Genomic DNA, 23392 nt, shown 5'->3' on the forward strand with positions numbered 1-23392 from the left:
CCCCTTTGGATCGCAGTCCACCCAATCCCTGGTTTCTAGTTCTCTTTAAGGGCCACCTTGCAAGCTGCACTCAGAGCAGACCACAAGCATACCCACCACTGCTTCCTCCACTCACCTCTACCCCATCAATAGATCTTTAAAAGACTTCTCCAGTTTCTTCTTAGATCCAGATTTCATTAACAGGAAAACACTGAAAAAGACTTGGCTGTGTTTTTCAGGGGAACCAGGTTTGAATATCAGTTGTCATCAGAAGCAACCCAGCTGCAGAATGGGGAGATGTGTCTTTTGCATTTACATTGTAATTCTAAGTGTTTTCTTTTTTATTCCTTTGGAAATACGTCATAGACATGAGTCAGAGAGAGCAATGGCACCCCACTCCAGTACTCTTGCCTGGAAAATCCCATGGACGGAGGAGCCTGGTAGGCTGCAGTCCACGGGGTCGCTAAGAGTCGGACACAACTGAGCGACTTCATTTTCACTTTTCACTCTCATGCATTGGAGAAGGAAATGGCAACCCACTCCAGTGTTCTTGCCTGGAGAATCCCAGCGACAGGGGAGCCTGGTGGGCTGCCTTCTATGGGGTCGCACAGAGTCGGACACGACTGAAGTGACTTAGCAGCAGCAGCAGCAGAGACATGAGCTAAGGCCTGTGACACTGAGTGGAGAGTTATGTACTTACGGGCGGTTCACGGGAAGCCAACTACCTTCAAGACACGTTTTAGTCTTAATCTTGGAAAACACATTCTTCTTTTTAAAATTTTATTGGAGAAGGTGATTTTCAATGTTGTGTTAGTTTCATACGTATGACAAAGTGATTCAGTTATACATATATTCATTCTTCTTCAGATTCTTTTCCCATATAGGTTATTATAGAATATTGAGTGGGCTTCCTTGGTGGCTCAGACAAAAGAATTTACCTGCAATGCAGGACACCTGGGTTCTCTCCCTGGGTTGGGAAGGTCCCCTGGAGAAGGAAATGGCTACCCACTCCAGTATTCTGGCCTGGAGAATTCCATAGACAGAGGAGGCTGGCAAACTACAGTCCATGGGGTCACAAAGAGTCAGACACGACTGAGTAACTAACACACACACACACAGAATATTGAATAGAGTTCCCTGTGCTATAAAGTAGGTCTTTGTTGTTTATCTGCTTTAATCACAACCTCCTAATTTGTCCCTCCCCACTCCTTGTTTCCCCTTTGGTAATTGTAAGTTTCTTTTTGAAGTCTGTGAATCCGTTTGTTTTGTAAATAAGTTCATCTGTGTTATTTTTTAAGATTCCACGCATAAGTGATATCATATATTTCTTTATCTGTCTGACTTACATCACTTAGTATTGTAATTAATTTCTAGGGCCATCTATGTTGCTGCAAATGGTATTATTCCGTTCTCTTTTATGGCTGAGTAGTACTCCATTATATACATGTACCACATCACCTTTATCCACTCATCTGTTGATGGACATTTAGGCTGTTTCCACATTTTGACTTGAAAATGCATTCTTAATCATAAATATTGGGAATTTTCATCAAATTTTCATCAAACACTGCCTTTGTTCCAGCTTAATGTAATAGACTAGAGTGAACTAGAAGAGATCAGATTTAATTTTTACCTCAAATCTGCAGAGAACTTTTCTGTGTGAACCTGGGCAAGGCACTTGTCTTTGGGCCCCTTTCTCTCTCCTTCTCTCTCTGTTCATCGTCTCTCTCTCTCTTTCTCTCTCATGGAGTTAAGAGGCCATATGCACCTTGTGAGGATGAAATATTATGGTGTGATTATTAGCAGAATCACAGCAACTGCTGTCTGCTCAGTTGCTCAGTCATGTCTGACTCTTTGTGGCCCCGTGGACTGTAGCCCTCCAGGCTCCTCTTTCCATGGAAGTTTCCAGGCAAGAACGGGGGGTGGGATGTCACTTCCTATTCCAGGAGATGTGCCCGTCCCAGGGGTGGAAGCTGCGTCTCTTGTGTCTTAGGCACGGCAGGCGGCTCTTTACAACTGAGTCGCCTGGGAGCCCCAGCTGGGTCACTGTGTTATTTCACGTGCTTGCTCTTTTTATTTTTCATTACAATATAACCATTCAAAGTTAGTTAATTTTTTGGAATAGCCCTGGAATATAGGATTTCTGTGTTTTTTTGTGTGTTTTTTTTTTGTTTTTTTGTTTTAAATTTGGGAGGAAAAGCCATTCTCCTGAACTTGCTAGCATGATTCACAAAACTTTCTAAGAATGCTTGCAACACCTTAAGAGGACACACTCTTTCTAAGAGACCCTGAAGTCTCCTTTTATTTTTATGTTATGGACACAGATACTATCAAAAGATATGTTTTGTCTTTTTCTTTACAGAAATTCCCCCCAAACATCCTGCTAAGTTAATGCTTTGCTTAGCCAATTTTAATGAGTTCCTGTATATAATTGGGGAAAAAAAATCCTTTGAAATTTTATAAGCAGCCTCATTACTAATTTGGCAGATTTTTCTGGTGATAACTTAAAATGGTAACACTTGATCATTTTCACTAAGCACATTCCAGCTTTTCTGTACCTACACAGAGCTTATTCTTCTTCACTAAGTTTTAATATAGAGAAATGTAACATTATTGAAAGATGGACTTGGCTGGATTTTAGAACGCTTAGAGATTTCTAAATTTTTGCTTAAACATGAAAACAATGTTAAGAAGGAGAAAGAGAAGATTGACTAAAATTTCTTGAGTTTGTGGACATGCCAAAATAATACCTTAAGATAAAAAAATGTACCTCCTGCAACAGTTCAGTAAATTGAAACCTCCTAATGGAGACAAACTGTGGCTTATACCATCTCAGAACCTGAGCTCATAACTCTCTTTATGACTTTGTGTTTGCTGATCTTTATTAATATCCAATACTTTGTTAATCTTCACTGATTGACCACCATGCATTGGGCCCTGAGAATGAAATTGAACAAAATCAAGGAGTTGCCTTCAAGAAGCTCAGGTCCAGTGCGTGCCTCTGTTCAGGAAGGGACCGTGTAAAGACTCGTTTCCTCTAGAGATTTGTCATTTCATGTTTCAAGTGAAAAACTCATTTAAGCCAGTCAGCAGTAGTCCAAGTTCACAGCCCTGTTATTATTAAGGCCCAGAGATATCTATCACTTCTCTTCAACATCTTCTGGGATGACGATAAGACTTCAGTTGGATGGAAAAAACATAGAGACTCTTCTATCACAAGTCTGCTGTCCTGCCTTCTTTAAACTTTCTTTCAAATGATTAAAAAAAGACAGCTCAGCCACACAGCCTCGCGTGACACGTGTTCACGCAGGACATGCTTGAGTACAAGAGCTGTACTATCTAATGAGGTAAACACTAGCCTCAGGTGGTGATTTAAATGGAAATCAATGGCCAGTTCAGTTGCAGTAGCCTCATATCAAGTGCTGAAGAGTGTCTCTGACTAAAGGCCATCATATTGGTGGGTACAGATCAAGACCATTTCCATCATCCCAGAAGTTTCTATCAGAGAGTGGAATTTTTTTTTAAATATTTTTTTGACCTTTAGTAGGTGTACAATGCTGTGTCTGTTTCCAGCGTCCAGCAAAGTGAATCCATTACACGTGAACACACGTCTGCTCTTTTGTTGTTGTTGCTCAGTCACCTCGTTGTGTCCAGCTCTCCACAACCCCATGGACTGCAGCAGGCCAGGCCTCCCTGTCCCTCCCATCTCCCAGAGTTTGCCCAAACTCATGTTCACTGCATCGGTGTTGCCATCCAGCCATCTCATCCTCTGACGCCCTCTTCTCCTTCTGCCCTCAATCTTTTCCAGCATCAGGGACTTTTCCAATGAGTCGTCTGTTTGCATCAGATGACCAAAATACTGGGGCTTCAGCTTCAGCATCAGTCCTTCCAGTGTATATTGAGTGTTGATCTCCCTTAAGATTGACTGGTTTGATCTCCTTTCAGTTCAAGAGACTCTCAGGAGTCTTCTCCAGCACCACAGTTCAAAGGCATCAGTTCTTTGGCACTCTGCCTTCTTTACAGTCCAGCTCTCACAACCGTATGTGACCACTGGGAAGACCGCAGCCTTGACTATGTGGACCTTTGTTGGTAGAATAATGTCTGCTTTTCAATACACTGTCTAGGTTTGTCGTAGCTTTCCTGCTAAGAGGCAATCATCTTCTGATTCCATGGCTGCCGTCACCGTCTGCAGTGATTCTGAGCCCAAGGAGAGGAGCTCTGTCACTGCTTCCACCTCTACCCCTTCAATTTGCCATGAAGTGATGGGGCTGATGCCGTGATCTTAGATTTTTCATTTAGTCTTAAGCCAGCTCTTTCACTGTCCTCCTTCACCCTCATCAAGAGGCTCTTGAGTTCCTCTTCATTTTCTGTCATTAGAGCGGCATCATCCACATATCTCAGGTTGTCCATGTTTCTTCTGTCTATCTTGATTCCGGCTTGTCACTCATCCAGCCGGGCATTTCTCACGATGTGCTCAGCGTATAGATTAAACAGACAGGGTGGCAGCAGACAGCCCTGCCGTGCTCCTTTCTTGATCTTGAACCAATCAGTTGTTCCATACAGGGTTCTCACTGTTGCTTCTTGACCCACATACAGGTTTCTCAGGAGACAGGTAAGATGGTCTGGTATTCCCATTTCTCTAAAAGCTTTCCACAGTTTGTCATGATCCACACAGTCAAAGGCTTTAGCATAATCAATGAAAGAGAGATACTTATTTTTCTGAAGTCCCCTTGGTTTTTCTATCATCCAGCAGATGTTGACAATTTGATTTCTGGTTCCTCATCCTTTTCTAAATCTAGCTTGGACATCTGGAAGTTCTTGGTTTGCATAATGCTGAAGTGTAGCATGCAAGATTATAAGTATGACCTTCCTAGCGTGGGAGATGAGTGCAGTTGTCTGATGCTTAGCACATTCTTTAGTACCACCCTTCTTGGGAATTGGGATGAGGATTGACCTTTTCCAGTCCTGTGGCCGCTGCTGGGTCTTCCACATTTGCTGACATAATGAATGCAAAATCTTGATGGCATCATCCTTTAGGGATATGAATAGTTCTGCTGGAATTTTTTAGATTCTTATAATTCTTAAATAATGTACTTTGGAAATTGAAATATGGGTGATTTGGAATATATGATTTAACCAAAGAATTTTATGTAGCTGTCACCATTCAGAGTTTAGTTATTTCAGGTTTAGTGACTTCTCATGGATGAACAACTAGAATGAGTGATTTCAGAGTTATGTCAAGATGCATTTTCTTATCATGTACTTTTATGTACCATTTCTTTTAAGAGTGGTTTCATGCTCAAGACAAACAGAATGTTCAGTTCAGTTCAGTCACTCAGTTGTGTCCGACTCTTTGTGACCCCATGGACTGCAGCATGCCAGGCTTTCCTGTCCATCACCAGCTCCCGGAGCTTACTCAAACTCATGTGCATCGAGTCGGTGATTCCATCCAACCATCTCATCTTCTGTCATTCCCTTCTCTTCCCAGCATCAAGGTCTTTTCTAATGAGTTGGCTCTTCACATCGGGTGGGCAAAGTATTGGAGCGTCAGCTTCAGCATCAGTACTTCCAACTAGCCATTTAGAGGAATAAAAACAGACAGAGAACATGGAAGTTTTTGGTGCCAATTACACAGGAGGTAGGGATCAAGACCATCCCCAAGAAAAAGAAATGCAAAAAGGCAAAACGGCTGTCTGAAGAGGCCTTACAAATAGCTGAGAAGAGAAGAGAAGTGAAAAGCAAAGGAGAAAAGGAAAGATATACCCATTTGAATGCAGAGTTCCAAAGAATAGCAAGGAGAGATAAGAAAACCTTCCTCAGTGATCAATGCAAAGAAATAGAGGAAAACAATAGAATGAGAAAGACAAGAGATCTCTTCAAGATAATTATACCAAGGGAATATTTCATGCAAAGATGGGCTCAATAAAGGACAGAAATGGTATGGACCTAACAGAAGCAGAAGACATTAAGAAGAGGTGGCAAGAATACACAGAAGAACTGTACAAAAAAGATCTTCATGACCCAGATAATAATGATGGTGTGATCACTCTACTAGAGCCAGACATCCTGGAATGTGAAGTCGAGTGGGCCTTAGGAAGCATCACTACTAACAAAGCTAGAGGAGGTGATGGAATTCCAGTTGAGCTATTTCAAATCCTGAAAGATGATGCTGTGAAAGTGCTGCACTCAATATACCAGCAAATATGGAAACCTCAGCAGTGGCCACAGGAGTGGAAAAGGTCAGTTTTCATTCTAATCCCAAAGAAAGGCAATGCCAAAGAATGCTCAAACTACCACACAATTGCACTCATCTTACATGCTAGTAAAGTAATGCTAAAAATTCTGCAAGCCAGGCTTCAGCAATATGTGAACTATGAAATTCCAGATGTTCAAGCTGGATTTAGAAAAGGCAGAGGAACCAGAGATCAAATTGCCAACATCTGCTGGATCATCAGAAAAGCAAGAGAGTTCCAGAAAAACATCTATTTCTACTTTATTGACTATGCCAAGGCCTTTGACTATGTGGATCACAATAAACTGTGGAAAATTCTGAAAGAGATGGGAATCCAGACCACCTGACCTGCCTCTTGAGAAACCTATATGCAGGTTAGGAAGCAACAGTTAGAACTGGATATGGAACAACAGACTGGTTCCAAATAGGAAAAGGAGTACGTCAAGGCTGTATACTGTCACCCTGCTTATTTAACTTATATGCAGAGCACATCATGAGAAATGCTGGGCTGGAGAAAGCATGAGCTGGAATCAAGATTGCCGGGAGAAATATCAATAACCTCAGATATGCAGATGATACCACCCACTTCAAAAAGTGAAGAACTAAAGAGCTTCTTGATGAAAGTGAAAGAAAAGAGTGAAAACGTTGGCTTAAAGCTCAACATTCAGAAAACTAAGATCATGGCATCTGGTCCCATCACTTGATGGCAAATAGATGGGGAAACAGTGGCTGACTTTAACAGGTCAAAGCTATGGTTTTTCCAGGAGTCATGTATGGTTGTGAGAGTTGGGCTATAAGGAAAGCTGAGTGCCGAAGAATTGATGCTTTTGAAGTGTGGTGTTGGAGAACACTCTTGAGAGTCCCCGGGACTGCAAGGAGATCCAACCAGTCCATCCTAAAGGAGATCAGTCCTGAATATTCATTGGAGGGACTGATGCTGAAGCTGAAACTCCATTACTTTGGTCACCTGATGCAAAGAGCTGATTCTTTGGAAAAGACCCTGATGCTCAGAAAGATTGAAGGCAGGAGGAGAAGGGGATGACAGAGGATGAGATGGTTGGATGGCATCACTGACTCAATGGACATGAGTTTGGGTGAACTCCGGGAGTTGGTGATGGACAGGGAGGCCTGGAGTGCTGCAGTCCATGGGGGTCACAAAGAGTCGGATATGACTGAGCGATTGAACTGAACTGAATGCCACTCCTTGGAGAAATTATATATATATATATATATATTTCCATTTTAAAGAAGTTTCCCCAGTTTCCCTGATGACCTAATGGATGATTGATTTGATTTAATTTTAGACAGCTATTTGCCAGTTTTCTTGCTCACCTCCCTTTTCTTTACACCAGTACATAACTTAAGTGCCATCTAGGGGCTTCCCTGGTGGTCCAGTGATTAAGAATCTGCCTTCCAATGCAAGGGACATGGGTTCAATCCCTGGTCCACGAAATAAGATCCCACATGCCGAGGTGCAACTAGGCCCACACTTCACAAATCCTGGCCTGTGCTCTAGAGCCTGGACCCCTGGTAAGAGAGGCCACCACGACGAGGAGCCTGCGGACCATGTGATTAGAGAGTGGCCCCCAGTCGCTGCAACTAGAGAAAACCCCACGCACAGCAACTAAGACCCAGCACAGCCATAAATGAACGCATGAAATCCAAATAAAGAAAGAGCCATCCAAAAAGTGGAATCTGTAAAGACGATGGGGGATAAAAGGGAAAGCTAGGCTCCATTCACTCCACACCACGTATTACTTTGATTTTTGCAGATAAAATACCTTGATCCAAGGCAATCAAAAGCAAACCAGTAAAAAACAAACAAACAAAATTAGTATTTCTAGGAGCATTGTGACTTGCTCGATCTAAACTCTGGTTGGAGATGGTTTTGCATTGCAGCAAACATGGAAGTTTTAAATGAAGGTCATTGTCAGCGCCAGCCTTTTAGAAGTGATGGGAAGGAAACAGCCCACTCAAAGTACAGAAGCAGCTTTGTGAGGCCCTGCTGTGCAGTCTCAAGGAAAGACATCAGCTTGGCGAGATATTTACACATGGATAAAACCAGAGGTGACCAAACCAGCCAGCACAAAACCACTGCCGTTCATGTAGCACCCTGGTTCCGGATCCTCTGCTGAGCAGAAAGGCGTCTTACAGGGGAAGAGTGAGAAGGGGGATCTGGAAGACTCATATTAAAATCCAAGTTTAGAAAAAAGACAGCGTTAACAACATAGAAAAGTTAAAGGTGGTGTGAGAGATCCCTGTGGAACTGGAATTCAGCTAGCTCAGACATCCTTAGTGGATTTCTAGCTAAATCCCCATAGTTCTAGGAACTTAGTTAGAAATCCACCTTCTACCTGTCAGTGACTTCAAGTAGTGTTTGCTTTGTGAACCAGGCAAGTAACTTAACCGTTCTTAGTCCCAGTTTATCTCTCAAACGGGCATAATATCATCACCGATCGCATAGTGCAGCTAGGGGCAGGAAGGCAATTTAGCACAATAGGCACAAATCCTCCCAATAATCACTGTTTTCAGATTATCCATGCACATCTGAGCTCTCAAAAAGGTAAATGCTTCAGAATTAAGAGTATGTGTATTCTTAATTGTAGCTGTACTTGGAGCAAATATAGCTACCCTGACAGGCTACTGAAGCTTTCAGCTCTTTTGAAACTAATAGCAATTTAATTATGACTGACAATCTGCTACTAGCGCAGGAGGTTGCACTGTACAAAAGTTCCGCTGTGTTTGATGATGAATGGTAACCCCAGAGTCAAAGCTATTAGCTGGAGTTTTTCGCCCAATCTTGGCATGATTTTAAACATGTGTTTGCGGTGTGTGTGTGTGTGTGTGTGTGTGTGTGCATGCTTGCATCTGGGCAAGGCATGCATGAGTGGATATACTTAATTTCCTATCTTTAGTAGCTTCTGGGAAGGGACTACACTGAAATAGCAATGCTCATGATGCAGTGATTTTTCTGAGAGGTTGGTATTTCTCCAGTGTTCACATACCTTCTGTTCACATCTCTTCTTCTAGGGTCAGACATAGGTGAGTCTGAAGATATTGAGGAGAACATGTTGTTTTCTGAATCCTTACCTACTGTTGCTAAGATCTTTACCTACCATTGCTCAGCCCCTACTACTGGGGCCAAATCTTGATTTCCTTCTCCTCTTCCTAATCCACCTGACACTCAATCTTGAGTCAGACTGCCCAAGCCAGACTTTCTCATCATCCTCCCAAGCAAGACAAAGTACTTTTATCTTCACACAGGTGGAAACAGCTTTTTGATTCATTTTGGTTTCAACTATCAAATACCAGCTCAAACCACAGGCGATATTAACCACAGTGAGTTGAGGGGACTTCAGGAAAGTCAGGATGAGGATTGTTTCAATATTTACTGATTTGGCTGTGCCGGGTCTTGGTTGCAGCACACAGGATCCTCACTGCATCATGAGGGATCTTTCATTGTGGCCACGGACTTTCTGGTTGTGGCATGCAGGCCTAGTTGTTCTGTGCAGTTCCCCAACCAGGGATCAAACCCCCATCCCCTGCATTGGAAGGTGGATTCTTAATCACTAGACCACCAGATGCTTTTGAACTGTGGTGTTGGAGAAGACTCTTGAGAGTCCCTTGGACTGCAAGGGGATCCAATCAGTCCATCCTAAAGGAAATCAGTCCTGGGTGTTCATTGGAAGGACTGATGCTGAAGCTGAAACTCCAATACTTTGGCCACCTGATGTGAAGAACTAACTCTGGAAAAGACCCTGATGCTGGGAAAGATTGAAGGCGGGAGGAGAAGGGGATGACAGAGGATGAGATGGTTGGATGGTGTCACCAACTTGATGGCCATATGTTTGAGCAAGCTCCAGCAGTTGGTGACAGACAGGGAAGCCTGTTGTGCTGCAGTCCATGGGGCTGCAAAGAGTCGGACACGACTGAACAACTGAACTGAACCGAACTGAACCAGAGAAGTGCCCAGGATGAGAATTTTCTCCTACTCTCTGCTGCTTAGACATTCCTAAGCCACATGGGCCCTGAGAATGCTTCATAGTTTGACTGAATAAGCTGCATAGAAAAAAAAAAATTTTTTTATAAAATCATCTGTTTGGATAGAGAATGTTGGATAATCATCTGCTCACGTAGTGACATAAAAGCTCTGGTCTGTATAAGGATCACACATATGAAAGCTTGGCAGAGTAATGCGTATGTGTGTGTGTGCATATATAGACATGTTCATTCATTCATTATGTGTGTATATATGTATGCATTGCTCCCCAAAACATTGCTTGCCTACTCTCATTTATGGCATCTTCTTACAAAGTAGGAAGCTACTTTGTAAGGACCTACCTTACAAAGTAGGTCTAATTGGGTCATTAGACCACAGGGGACAGGGTAAGAACGAACCCAAGACAGCCTCACCACCCCCACCACCATGGACAGGTGCCCTGGCTCCATATTTCAGCTGTTCTGGTTTTTTCCCAAGATGCTGACTCTTTTCTCTTTCCTTAATATGTTGATATATGAATATCTTCATTGCTGTGCCTAAGGATAGAGATTCAAAGTGAGGGACCTAAGTTGTAAAAATATGCATTTTTAAATATTGGACTCAGTAAAGTTATCATTTTGCAAGAGAGAAACATGGGTATAAACCTGCTCCATATATTCATTGCCTCTTATCGAAGACATTGGTGACTGGCTCCAAGCTGGAAAGCCCTCGACATCTTTCTTTATTGATGTTGAATGGTTCTGAGATGCTGGTTCAAGAACAAGAAGTTAAGAATCTCTTTTTTTCTTCCTATGCTTCCAGAACTGATAAGTGAAAGTGAAAGTTGCTCAGTTGTGTCCGACTCTTGGCAACCCCATGGACTATATAGTCCATGGAATTCTCCAGGTTAGAATACTGGAGTGGGTAGCCTTTCTCTTCTCCAGGGGATCTTCCCAACCCAGGGATCAAACCCATCTCATAAACACAATTAAGATGATAAAACCTCTAAAACAGAATTAAAAAAAAAAAAAAAAACAGAATGGCAGGAAGAATACAAATGATGACACAAGTAAATTTCAGAGCAAAAACACATGGCTAAACAAGGAAAGTAAAGAATATTTATCAACTCCAAGAAGGAAATTGTGAAGAAAAATTTTGAGAGAACACTGCCATCCTGAATTTTAGTGTTAAAAAAAAATGTTGGTGAGTAAAGTAACATTAGTTATGTGGGATGGGCAAAGATGTGGCTGGTATAATAAAAAAGAAGCATTTCTTAGAGTGTACCCACCTAGCCAGTGAATCCCCCTTTTATAGTCATTTTTATTTATTTTTTAAACATTTGAAATTAAATAGCCAATCAATGTGAACTTTGCTATTCTAACAGGACCTTTTTTTTTTTTTCAGAGACATTAAGATCTCTATACTGTTATGTTCCTTCTTTGAGTCTAAACTACACAGCAAGGAAAGCGTGTTTGTATTCTGTTCAGAAAGTGGGTATTTAATTAGTGCCACTTATGTAAACACACCCTATTTAAGCTGATTGCATTTGTTACACCTCACCTCCAACTTTCTCTGTTGCAACTAAATCACCCTTCCTCATCAGATATCATTCACGTCTTACCAGCATCAAGAGGAAAGGAAGTCACGCCCTTTTAACTTCCTCTCAGGACTTCCGAGTTTACTCCCGTAGCTGGTGCTTGTTTGTTACAGGGGACGTGGAACCATGCGTGGTCAGTCATGTTACACGTGGCGGTCACAGCGCATGTTTGCAATTTTCTGTCATGAGCGTGCCTGAAGCAGAATCCCCGGGGGCAGTGCATGCAGACTCAGCATCGCATCACGCGGTGTTGCTGCATCGGGTCTTGGAGGCGATTACTAGAAGCCTTCTCTCCTTTTTTTTTCTTTCTTTTTTCAATTTCTGGCAGGTACGAAGCACAAAACTATGCTAGAAGCTCGGAACGGAAGCGGGACGATCAAAGCCTTCCCTCGGGTGGGAGTGAAAGGCAAGGGCCCGGTTAACAGGGGAAACACAGGCCTGCAGAACAAGACGTTTCACTGTGAAATCTGCGATGTGCACGTCAACTCGGAGACACAGCTCAAACAGGTAGGCGGAACCCACTCCGGACGTGGGGACGGGCGGGGTCCCCCGGGGCCGCGCGCCTGGGCTGCCCCCTCCCACCCCTCCATCCACTCAGCTTCTGATTCACCCCCCTTTACCTGTGCGTGGGTTAGCTGCTTAAAGGAATATACTGAAATGCAACGGCTTCTAACATCCTTCCAAGCTTGTCGGAAGCGAGTGAGTCTGTGCGGGTCTTACAGATGAAGCGTGGGAGGCCAGGGGGCTACAGCAGGTCTCTTTACCAGGGCTCCCACTCGAAAGGGTTGCTTCTCGTTAAGGGTCAGAGTGCGGCACCGTGTTTCCTCGTTTAGACACGCACATGCTGCCGCTAATTCCGCCCTGTGGTCTTCCCTCATGTGGCCGCCCTACCTCCTGGTCTGCGCTGCGGTTCTGAATCCTGCGGCCGCCTGCTAACGGGACGAGTCACTTTTACTCCAACATCCTTCCAGAGGGATCGGGTCTCCCGGGCTCCCTGAAGTCCCAGCCCTCATATTGTATTATGTTTTATATGCACACGCACCTTCTTGCACTGATTTTTTGCACCCTCGTTATTTATCTTTAGAATTTAGGGGGTTGACATTTGGCTGTACAAATGTGAGGGTAAATATTAGCATGGAAATAAATCCGTGCCTGCCTGGCCACCTTGGTTTATTTGCACATAAAATTCCTTCAGACATTTCTTTCCTTTGTAAATGTCTGTAAACTGAGATCTGTGCTCTGATAAGGAGAGAAGCTGGGAAAAAGAAGACCCTGCTATGTGTTAAAAATAGACTAAAATGGCAGCATAAAACTCTCTCCCTGAGGCATCCACAACCAAGGACAAAAGGGCATGCTCTTTTATTTCTGTCTTTCTGCAACTTGCATGAAGTAATGAATACCCTCCCCAGGTTAAAGCATGTCTGTGAGGGGTGTGGAGGACGGTCTCTAACGCTGTCCCTTCTCGTTGCCTTCAATAGCACATTAGCAGCAGAAGGCACAAAGACAGAGCCGCCGGGAAGCCCCCGAAGCCCAAGTACAGTCCTTACAACAAGCTGCAGAAGGCAGCGCGTCCGCTGGGGGTGAGTGTCGCCTCGCTTCCAGGTAGAGTGCAGCCTTTCTCGGAGGACTTCATTTGTCAGTTACTACAGGAGATAAATGGCAGCCCACTCCAGTATTTTGGCCTGGAGAATCCCATGGACAGAGGAGCCTGGCGGGCTACAGTCCATGGGGCCGCAAAGAGTCGGACACGACTGAGCCACTAACACTAAGGGAGATAAACGGAAGACGCCCAAGTAAAGACTGTTGATTTGAAAGTCCAGCCCCTGTGCCGCCAACAGAAGCACTGGTTCCCTGAGTTGGGTGGGCTCCTGTCGCCCTTAGCTGAGGTCAGACATGTTTTCATTAGGGCTCAGGTTTATAGAGAGCATGGGGACAGAAGGAAACCGACAGTCTCTTGCGTCAGGTAAGTAATCACGGGAAATCTGAACCCGAGGTTAGCGAGTACTGTTAAGAAAGGTTGGTGAGGAACAAATTCTTCCAGCTGCTTTTTAAGATCTCCAAGAGATAAAGCATTGCTATTGTTTCCCTCAACAGTTCTGGCTGTTAAACAACAGTCTGAAAGGCATGACTCGTTTAAAAGAAGAAAAATCACCTAAGGACACTATTTAAGGCCTGGGAAGTGCTTCCTGAGACTTGCCCTCTTGTTTTTTACACTAGTACGCATATTAATACTGATGTCCCGACCTAGAATTTGTATAGAATTTTAGGGGAAAACTGTAAACCTCCTGGCATTTTAAGCTAATTATTTATAAGCATAGGCTTCCCTGATAGCTCAGTTGGTAAAGAATCTGCCTGCAATGCAGTAGACCCTGGTTCCATTCCTGGGCTGGGAAGATCCCCTGGAGAAGGGATAGGCTACCCACTCCAGTATTCTTGGGCTTCCCTTGTGGCTCAGCTGGTAAAGAATCCGCCTGCAATGCGTGAGACCTGGGTTCCATCCCTGGGTTGGGAAAAGACCCTGGAGAAGGGAAAGGCTACCCACTCTTTATAGGATTTTAGGGGATCTACCCACTTTTTATAGGATTTTAGGGGCAATCTGTAAGCCTCCTGACATCTTAAGCTAATTATTTATAAGCATAGGCTTTTTTTCTGGTTGAAGTGACCATAGCTTCCATCTGAGAGATGCAGGGTTCTGCACTGTTTAGCTATAATAAACCATAACTGTGTGTATAAAAAATTAAGATGGAGAACAATTGCTCTACAGTATGTGCTGAATTATGCATTTTGAAATCTGTTTTCTTCAAAATAGATCTTATTAATAATCAGTGCTATTGTGTGCTGCCGACACGTGAAAACACAGTTAAAGGAAAACTGCAATCATCTATTGTGAGACCTCAGAATGAGCTGACCCAATTAATTTAGTAGCATCACCCATTTTTATGCAAATGAAGTCCCTTTGCTCCTTTGCATAGAATGCATTTTAGCTGCTGTGAGAGACTTTGAATTCTGCTCAGAGTGGATGATTCAGCAGTACTAGCCACAACCTGAGTGCTATTTCTGACCGGTGGAGATGCCACTTTCAACAACCAAGTGAATAGTTCTTAAATAAACAGAGAAGTCAAATCGTGTTAATGTTAGCTTCCAAAGCCTCCTGCTTAACTAGCACTGTTACTGTTTCCATAAATGGGAACATTCCCTTCATGAGACCAGCCATCTTACTAACAGTACTAGTCAGAGAATAAACTGGTATTGCAGCGTAGGTGTCAGAGAGCGGCAAAACATGGCAAAGTTTTGGGGGAGATCATTTTTTTCCCCTTCTTTAGTGAAAGTGGAATTTTATTGTTTTTACATCTCTTGATTGGTACTCACACCTTCTATGCTACTCTCTTGTCACATCTGCATAGCCAGAGTAGCTGACAGCATTAATCAATTTCTCTTTAAAAATGTCTATTCCCTGGGACTTGCCTAGCCAGTTCAGTGGTTGAGATTCCACACTTTGACCACAGGGGGTGGGTTTGACTCCTGGTGGGGAAACTAAGATTCCAGATGCTGGCAGCCCACCCAGAAATAAATAAAATAAAATAAACATTTTAAAATGTCCATTCTCTGCTAGTTAAAATGTGTGTAAAGAGTGGAGTAAAAAAAATTCCTTATTTTTTCTCAAGATGAATAGTTTCCTCAGGAGGTATATTTATCATGAAAAATAAGATAGCAGAGTACTTTTCTGCACATCCATTCAACATCCTAGATCAAGCCATTTTCTGGGATCTTCCAGTTCCTCCAAAAGGAAAGATGTTCTACAGTTTCCATTATTCTTTTAAAATTTGTTTTATTGCCATATAGTTGATGTACAATTCTGTGTTAATTTCTGCTGTACAGAAAAGTGATTCAGTTATACATATATAGTATTTCTACATATTCAGTTATACATATATAATATATAATAACAGCATTGTGTATATATATATATATATATATATATTGGGTTGGCTAAAATGTTCAGGCTTTCCATAGATGTTCTGTATATATAATATAATATATAATATATATTGGGTTGGCTAAAAAATGTGATTAGGTTTTCTGTAAGATGTTTTGTATGTGTGTGTATATATATACATGTATGTATATATATAATGTAAAGCTAAAATAATAAGCTAAAAAGTTTATTCAGATTTTCCATAAGATGATCTGTGAGTGTATATATATATAGGGTTAGGGTATATAATATATATTGGGTTGGCTAAAAAGTTTGTTCAGGCTTCCCATAAGATGCTCTGTATATAATTGGGTTGACTAAGAAGCGTGTTCAGGCTTTCTCCATAGATGCTCTGAATGTATCTCTTCCTTTTCGCGTTCTCTTCCATCAGGCTGGTCCCAGGACTCCGGGCGTGCATCCCCGTCTCCCAGGGTTCTGCTGCAGTTCCCAGGGTGTGACTTGACCCGGGTGGGGGACGCCCGCTCTGCTTTCGGAGCCAGCCCCTCTTCTGGACGCTCAGGGCAGACTTCCGCTCACCTGCTCTTCTTTCTCCCTCCCCCGCAGGTGAAGCTGGTCTTCTCCAAGGAGCCGTCCAAGCCGCTGGCGCCGCGCCTGCTGCCCGGGCCGCTGGCCGCCGCCGCGGCCGCCGTGGCCGTGAGCTCGCCGTTCGGGCTGCGGGCCGCGCCCCCCGCGCTGCTGCCCGCGCTGCCCCCCGCGCTGCTGCGGCCGGCGCCGGGGCCCATGCGCAGCGCGCACGCGCCGGTGCTCTTCGCGCCCTACTGAGCGCGCGGGCGGACTGCGATAACTCACAAGCCGCGCGCCGAAAAGAGAACTATGCAGCGTTTATTTATAGTTTAAAGCATATCTGAAGAGCCAGGACTTTTGATAGTGAACTGAAAAGATTATTAAAAAGAAAAGATGAAGTAAAAAGAGGGCGGTCTGGGGGCGGGCGGGAGGGGTGGTATTGTCTCCAAATTAAAGCATTCCTCTTGAACGTTGAGTGTTTTAGAAGTGATCTCCAGCCTTGACTTGTAGTGGTACCTAGAACCTCTGAAGCCTTTGTGACACGCCTTTTGGGCACCTGTTCCCCCTGCATTGTCTTTCCTGCTTTATGAGACAACTATACATTGTCTGAGGGCATTAACTGGTTCCAGTGTGTATATAAATAATCATTTACTCTGTAGATTAAAATAATGCAAAAAAAGGAAAAAAAAAAAAAAAACAACAACACAAAAAGCAAAAGCAACACTGTGAATAGTATGACCCGTGGTCCTCTTGCTCTGACAGCAGTTCCTGGGTATTCGTCCCAACTGAGGTAGATACAGTAGACGTCTTGTGAAACAACAGTGCTGTGTCTCAGTCTACGCCACTAGGTTCTCAAGAATTGCGAAAGGTACAGTGAACGACTGTTTCCTGCCGGTAAGCAGTCAGAAGATAAACGGCACCGTCTGCCGTGGTGAAGGTCCCCAGCCCACCCTCCCGTCCTGCCCACCGTGGAGAGGACTTTCAGTCCAGAGCAAAAGAACAGGGCTGACTCAGAACAGAGGAGGGAGAGACTTTAATAAAAAGAGCTGCTTGCAGAGTGCTTTCCCCCACACCAGGGCATTGCTGCCGGAAACAGGAAGTGTTTTTCAAGTGCTTCTATCCGAAAACAGGTAAACCCGTGCATCGTGGGGGTCCAGAAAGAAACCAGTACAACTATTCCATTTCGAGGACGAGGGACAATCCTAACCTAGCATGATAATGCAAACTACAGATTTTTCATGTTAGTGCATATCCACTAAAAACAAAGAATATTACACCTCTGCAATATCCCCTTTATATCATACCAGTAGGGCTGTCTCTTAGGCAAAGTTTTCTGCTTTGACTATGATGGTAGATATTAGCTGTTGTTGGTGGTTTTTTTTTTTTTTAATTTCCTACTGACATGATATAAACAAGTAATATATATATATTTAAATATTAGGGAAAAAAATCAAAGAAAAATGAATTTGCATTCATTTCAGACCAGGGGTATAGAGTTAAAAAATACTGTTAAGTTGCACTTGGCCATCATTTCTCTAGTGGAGTTGTGAAATACTAACAGCCTTCAATATTCACCATAAGGCTGAAAGGAGTTGATGTTTTACCTTTAAAACAAGATTTATCAGGGGTATATATAAATATATGTATATTGTATATATGTTAGAAAGATTAAGAGTATAAGTTATAAAAAGAAAATCTATATAAAATAATTATATATCCATCCCGTGTTACATGTTATCATTAAGTTGGTAACAAATGGCATAAAAATAGCTGTGCCTTTAATTTGTGGTAAAGGCTATTTGCTTTTTCCCATAGAAAGCTAACATATACCTGTCACCTATGGTGGGGTTTGATGCAGCCGCTCTGTTGCATTAATAAGAATAATGACACTCAAACTTCAAACAATGGAAACATGTACAAATCCACTCTACCAGATTTAGGTTTAGAGAAAAAAAAATATTTTTGAAAAGGTTTTGTAGAGAACTATTTAAAAATATACAGAAAGGCTGGGTATGGCCTTCCTGGAATTGCTCTTATCTAAAATGTAGTAGACTTTTGAGAGGTCTGAAGATGCAAAGTGAAACCATTAGAGAGATGGGTATTCATCATTTGTCATTTTGTATTTAAGAAACACCCGTAGCGTCCTTGGTGCTCAACATTAAACATGGTCTTTGGAGTTCTTCTCTGCTACCCAGCTGAAAACATTTGTCATGTAAACACATCTTTAAAGCAGTTGATTTTATATATCTTTTGTTAAACAACCGACCAAAAGCAAATAGGAAGAAAGGAGGGAAGGAAGGACAGAAGGGAAAGGAGAAAAGAGACAATGCTCCATCAGCCTTTGGTAAAAGGGATTTTGAACCATATCGCTTCTGCCTGAACGTGTTGACTAGGACTGGAGTCTGTTTTTGAGAGCGTCTGGTGATAATGCGTTTGCCAGTACCTCTACTTTCTGGTCTTAGCGAGCATTTGCTTTGTTCCACCCTCAGACCCCCCTGTTCAGCCAGGTGGAGAGTTAGCTCATGCGTTTTGTTCTTTGGGTCTGTCCATATCTTGTGTGACCAGTTTTGGACAGTCTTGACCTTTAGATTCTGCTTTGTCAGATATTTTCACTGTTCACGCTGTCAGCCCGAATCCCTGCCCAGCAGCATTCACGCCTCTTAGAGCCTCTCCTTCTGCTGGGGAACGCAGTGTGATCGGTACAGTCTTGCTGCAGTGACCCCCGCTGTCCCCCCTCCCCCCCACCCCGGTCTCACCAAAGTGGGGGAGCCGGTCCCGCCGGAATCAGGGCCTGTGCGATCGAGGAGCCCTGGATCACGAGATGTGACTAACTTTCATGATTTGCTGGGAGACAAATAAATCAGCCATATTTTCTCCATCAGCCATATGAGAAACCTCAGAAACACCTAAATCCCTTCAGCCTCACTTCATTATGGAACCATTTTTGTTTAAATGGTCTTTAAAGTTGGAGTTGTAATCATCCGTTGTCTTTACTCACTACCTAATAAAGGATGAAGCCTAACCGTAGAACTTAACGCTGGATTTTCTGTGAATTGATTCCCCGCCTGCCATGTATTTATCAACACCAGATCCGTATCTATCGTGGTTCAAGCTGCTATCAAGTTCTATCCTTTCCCTGAGGGAAATTCTTTTCATGAATACAGATCAATAATTCAGATTGGTCAGCAGTGGTGCTCTGAACATCCCAAGGGGGCTCTGACTTTATTCTTATGCCCCCTCTCACGCCACATACCCATGGGCAAGGGAGTGATAGACGAGGCATCTCTGACCTCATTTCAAACAAATATAAATGCATTGCAAGAGCCAAATGCTTCTGGAAAAAGCATTGTTGTGCCTCATCCAGATTACCCAGGCAAATGGAAACAGTCGTGGGGAAGGCAGTGTATTTCTGTTAGGAGAAAATAGGTGATTACAAGTGACAAACCACTCCTCTCCCTGGTCCTGAACTTTGAAGAGTGGTTGTTCTATACTCATAACAAACACTATTGGCTTTTGGCCATTAATATCACTACCTCATCTCAGAGGACTGCGGTCTTCAGGTCCTCTTGGGTTTCCGTTCTTCACTTGCAATAATTCATTGCCATTATTAGAGATAGAATTTGGTTTTTTTGAAAGGTGCTACATATTTTGTTGCCAAGGAGCTGTTTAGCCAAGAGAACGTTTATACTTACTTGGAAATTAAAAGGACAGGAAATCATAACACAAAGGAATAAAAATGAAAAGGCTTAAAACCAGGATTATTCTGTGTTTATTGTGGATGTGCTCACATATGTTTCCAAGGGACAAAACCATTACACGGTGGTTATGGGCAGCAAGTTTCACTTACCATTAATACTTTAGATTAATATCTTTGTCTCCGCACCATGGAATATTTCAACTTTCCTGAAGAAATCAGATCAAAAAGCTAAAAAAATGACTTGAATGGTTTAGAGAGAAAACTTCCTTCAAATCTCAGTTGGTCTATGGAACCACCTTCTTGTACACTAGCGTGGATGGCATTGGATTAGTCACTCTCTGTACACAGGAGGCTCCAGTGGTAAAGAATGCGCCTGCCAATGCAGAAGTTGGAAGAGATGCGGGTTCGACCCCCGGATCAGGAAGATCCCCTGGAGGAGGGCGTGGCAACCCACTGCAGTGTTCCTGCCTGGAGAACCCCAGGGACAGAGGAGCCTGGTGGGCTGCAGTCCGTGGAGTGGCAAAGAGTCAGACACTACTGAGCGACTTCACAGCACAGCACAGGAGAGCGTTCGTACAGAAGTGAGGGAAACACAAGGAGCCTGAAAGAAGTCAAGCTTGTGGCCCCGCGGCGTGTGGGATCTTCCTGGACCAGGGATTGAACCGGCATCCCTTGCATTGCAAGTGAAAGTCGTTCTGTCGTGTCCGACTCTGTGACCCCATGGACTATCCAGTCCAGGGAATTCTCCAGGCCAGAACACTGGAATGGGGAGCCTTTCCCTTCTTCAGGGGATCTTCCCAACCCAGGGATCCAACCCAGGTCTCCCGCATTGCAAGGCAGATTCTTAACCACTAGACCACCAAGGAAGCCCCTAGGAATGAGGAAAACCAGGAGCCCGAAAGATTTCAGGGCTTATCGTGCACTTTGTTTCTGCCTAGCAGGTAACATTCCAATAGTCAACAAATGCTTTGGCATTCATTTCTCCATCAGCAATGCGAGTGAGAGTGAGTAGAGACCGAACTGGTTAAATACGCCTGCATTCAAAAAGACACCTTTCCCATCCTCACTGCTTTCTTACAGCGAACCATACCATACCACCACTCAAATATTTGCATTTGCTCAGAAAAGTGTTCTGTATTCCTTTCTTTCCCGAGGATACATCACACAGGAGTTCCATTCATCTGACTAATCAGAATGTAGACTCACTGACAGCTATTGAAAGAAAGAAAGTTTAGTCGCTCAGTCGTGTCCCACCCTTTGCAACCCCATGGACTGTAGCCCACTAGGCTCCTCGGTCCATGGGATTCTCCAGGCAAGAATACTGGAGCAGGTTGTCATTTCCTTCTCTAGAGGATCTTCCCAACCCAAGGATCGAACCTGGGTCTCCCACATTTTAGGGAGACACTCTACCGTCTGAGCCACCAGGGAAGTCCTGACAACTATTAGAGGACTTGCTAATCATTAGATTCGTGCCAAAGTCGTTTAGGATATACTGTGTCTGTTGTTTCAGTCTAAAGCATAGAAAAATATGAATGAAACCAGCCCCAGTAACAGCGATAGAAAATCGGCAGTGTGCCTGCCAAGGCAGCCACAGATACTCACTTGCCTCATCCTTGTTCTCCTGGCTGTGCTGTCTCCTTTCACCAGGAAGGGGTCCCCTCTGAGCCACCCCCAATCCTGTCCTGAGTTTGCCTGTGTTTTAGGTAAGAGCCACCTTATTTAGACCACTTCCTCCACCAACAAAGGGTATCACTTGTGCCCTCTTGTTATTGACACAGCAAGAATTTTTTGGACTGAGTCCTGACAGTGAATGTTTTACAAAATGGTAGCTGTTGTTTTTCATTAAAACGGCCGATGTATTTCCAGAGCATCTTCTCTGGTCTTTTTATAGTATCCTCAGTCATGAGAGTGGTTACTATCAGGAAGTGAAGTGGCTCGTGTCTTTGGTTAAGTCTGCATTGCCTACTTGTGCTGAGAGGGGTATCGGAGCTTCCAGGAAAAGACGGGTATGATGCTGTATCTTCCTCATGTGGTCTACAAGGTTGTTACTTCCAGAAATGGGTTTATAGCTTACCAGAATTACGAATGGTGATGGAAGACAGGTTCTATACTGGGAAAACTTCCTCTGTGCTCCTTGATCAAAAGCCCAAGTAGGTTGCCAAGAGTCACGGAGTTTATGTTATCAAGGCACAGACGTGACAGGACCGAGAACTGCCTTCAATATGAGCATCTTCTTTCCCCGATTCTCAGTGATGGAAGTCATTCTTCCCAGACGGTTGTCTCTAGAGACTGCCAAAATTTAAACTCAAATCTGATGATTAACACCAGTGACCAAGTTGAGAATAGGGGCAATAGAAAATGGGGTTATTCTCTTCATGACTGACAAGTCACCTCTAAAAGTAATTTCCAAAAAGTAGAGCTGAAATGATTTGTGTGCGATATTATAACAAAGCATAAGGACTTGTACATAGCCAGGTTGTAAGTCACTGCATCTAAATCTAAGCGTGTATGGACAGAGAGATACATGCATCTTTTTTAAGTGTAAGCCTCAATACCTCTTTTACCTGCTACCACTTTTCAATATCTTATTTTAAAATGATTAGGTTGATTTTACTTTAAGAAGAGGAGCTCTAATTTAGTCTTAACTTTAGGGCATTGGGGAGGTTGACAAGCAGCTGTAATATCAAGGTGCTATGGCAACCCACTCCAGTGCTCCTGCCTGGAGAACCCCAGGGACGGGGGAGCCTGGCGGGCTGCCGTCTACGGGGTCGCACAGAGTCGGACACGACGGAAGCGCCTTAGCGGCAGCAGCAGCAGCATACTCTCTAGCAAGGCTCTTTGCTGGCAGTTTGAGTTGGGTCATGCAACTGTATCATTGAATACAGTCTACTCGTTTTGACCATAGGGATTGGACTCTTATCCAATCTTCTTCCAATCCATGTAGTGTGCAGAACAAGGTAAAACAAGCCTAAAGAAAACTGGCAAAGAGAGGATCCTTTACTGGGGGCCCAGATTACATTTTTTCCAGGAAAAACGTTTTTTTAAGCCACTCTGCTATTTGTCCAAACTTAGTGAGACATGAATCCGTTGAGAAACAATGTTACAGAGTTTTACAGTTTTTAAGCCATGGTGAGAGTATATAGAATTTTATTGGCTACAGATAGCAATATGCATATCCTTGGATATTTGTCAACTCAATTTAAAATATGTTATCATTCCAGCGCTCTGATGACCTGGGGAGGGGGATAATGAGGGGTACCACAGGAGGAAGTTCTCAGAGGGAGGGATGTGTGCATGCGTATGGCTGATTGACTTCATTCTACAACAGAAGCTAGCACAGCATTGTAAAGTAATTATATTCCAATAAAATAAAATACATTATCTTATAATTTCAACACACAACGCTA

The 23392-nt window shown here is 43.3% G+C and overlaps 1 protein-coding gene across 1 annotated transcript in view; it reads left to right on the forward strand.

Moving 5' to 3' along the window:
- The window catches only part of ZNF385D (zinc finger protein 385D), a 346567-nt gene extending 329877 nt beyond the window's left edge, over positions 1–16690 (forward strand). The window contains exons 6-8 of the mRNA XM_061134610.1: positions 12116–12294; positions 13266–13367; positions 16328–16690. Coding sequence (XP_060990593.1) covers positions 12116–12294; positions 13266–13367; positions 16328–16546 — 500 coding nt within the window. The 3' untranslated portion in view covers positions 16547–16690. The remainder of the gene's footprint in view (positions 1–12115; positions 12295–13265; positions 13368–16327) is intronic.
- The last annotated feature ends 6702 nt before the right edge of the window (positions 16691–23392 follow it).

This window comes from Dama dama, chromosome 32 (genome assembly GCF_033118175.1).
Source record: "Dama dama isolate Ldn47 chromosome 32, ASM3311817v1, whole genome shotgun sequence".
Classification (NCBI taxonomy): domain Eukaryota; kingdom Metazoa; phylum Chordata; class Mammalia; order Artiodactyla; family Cervidae; genus Dama; species Dama dama.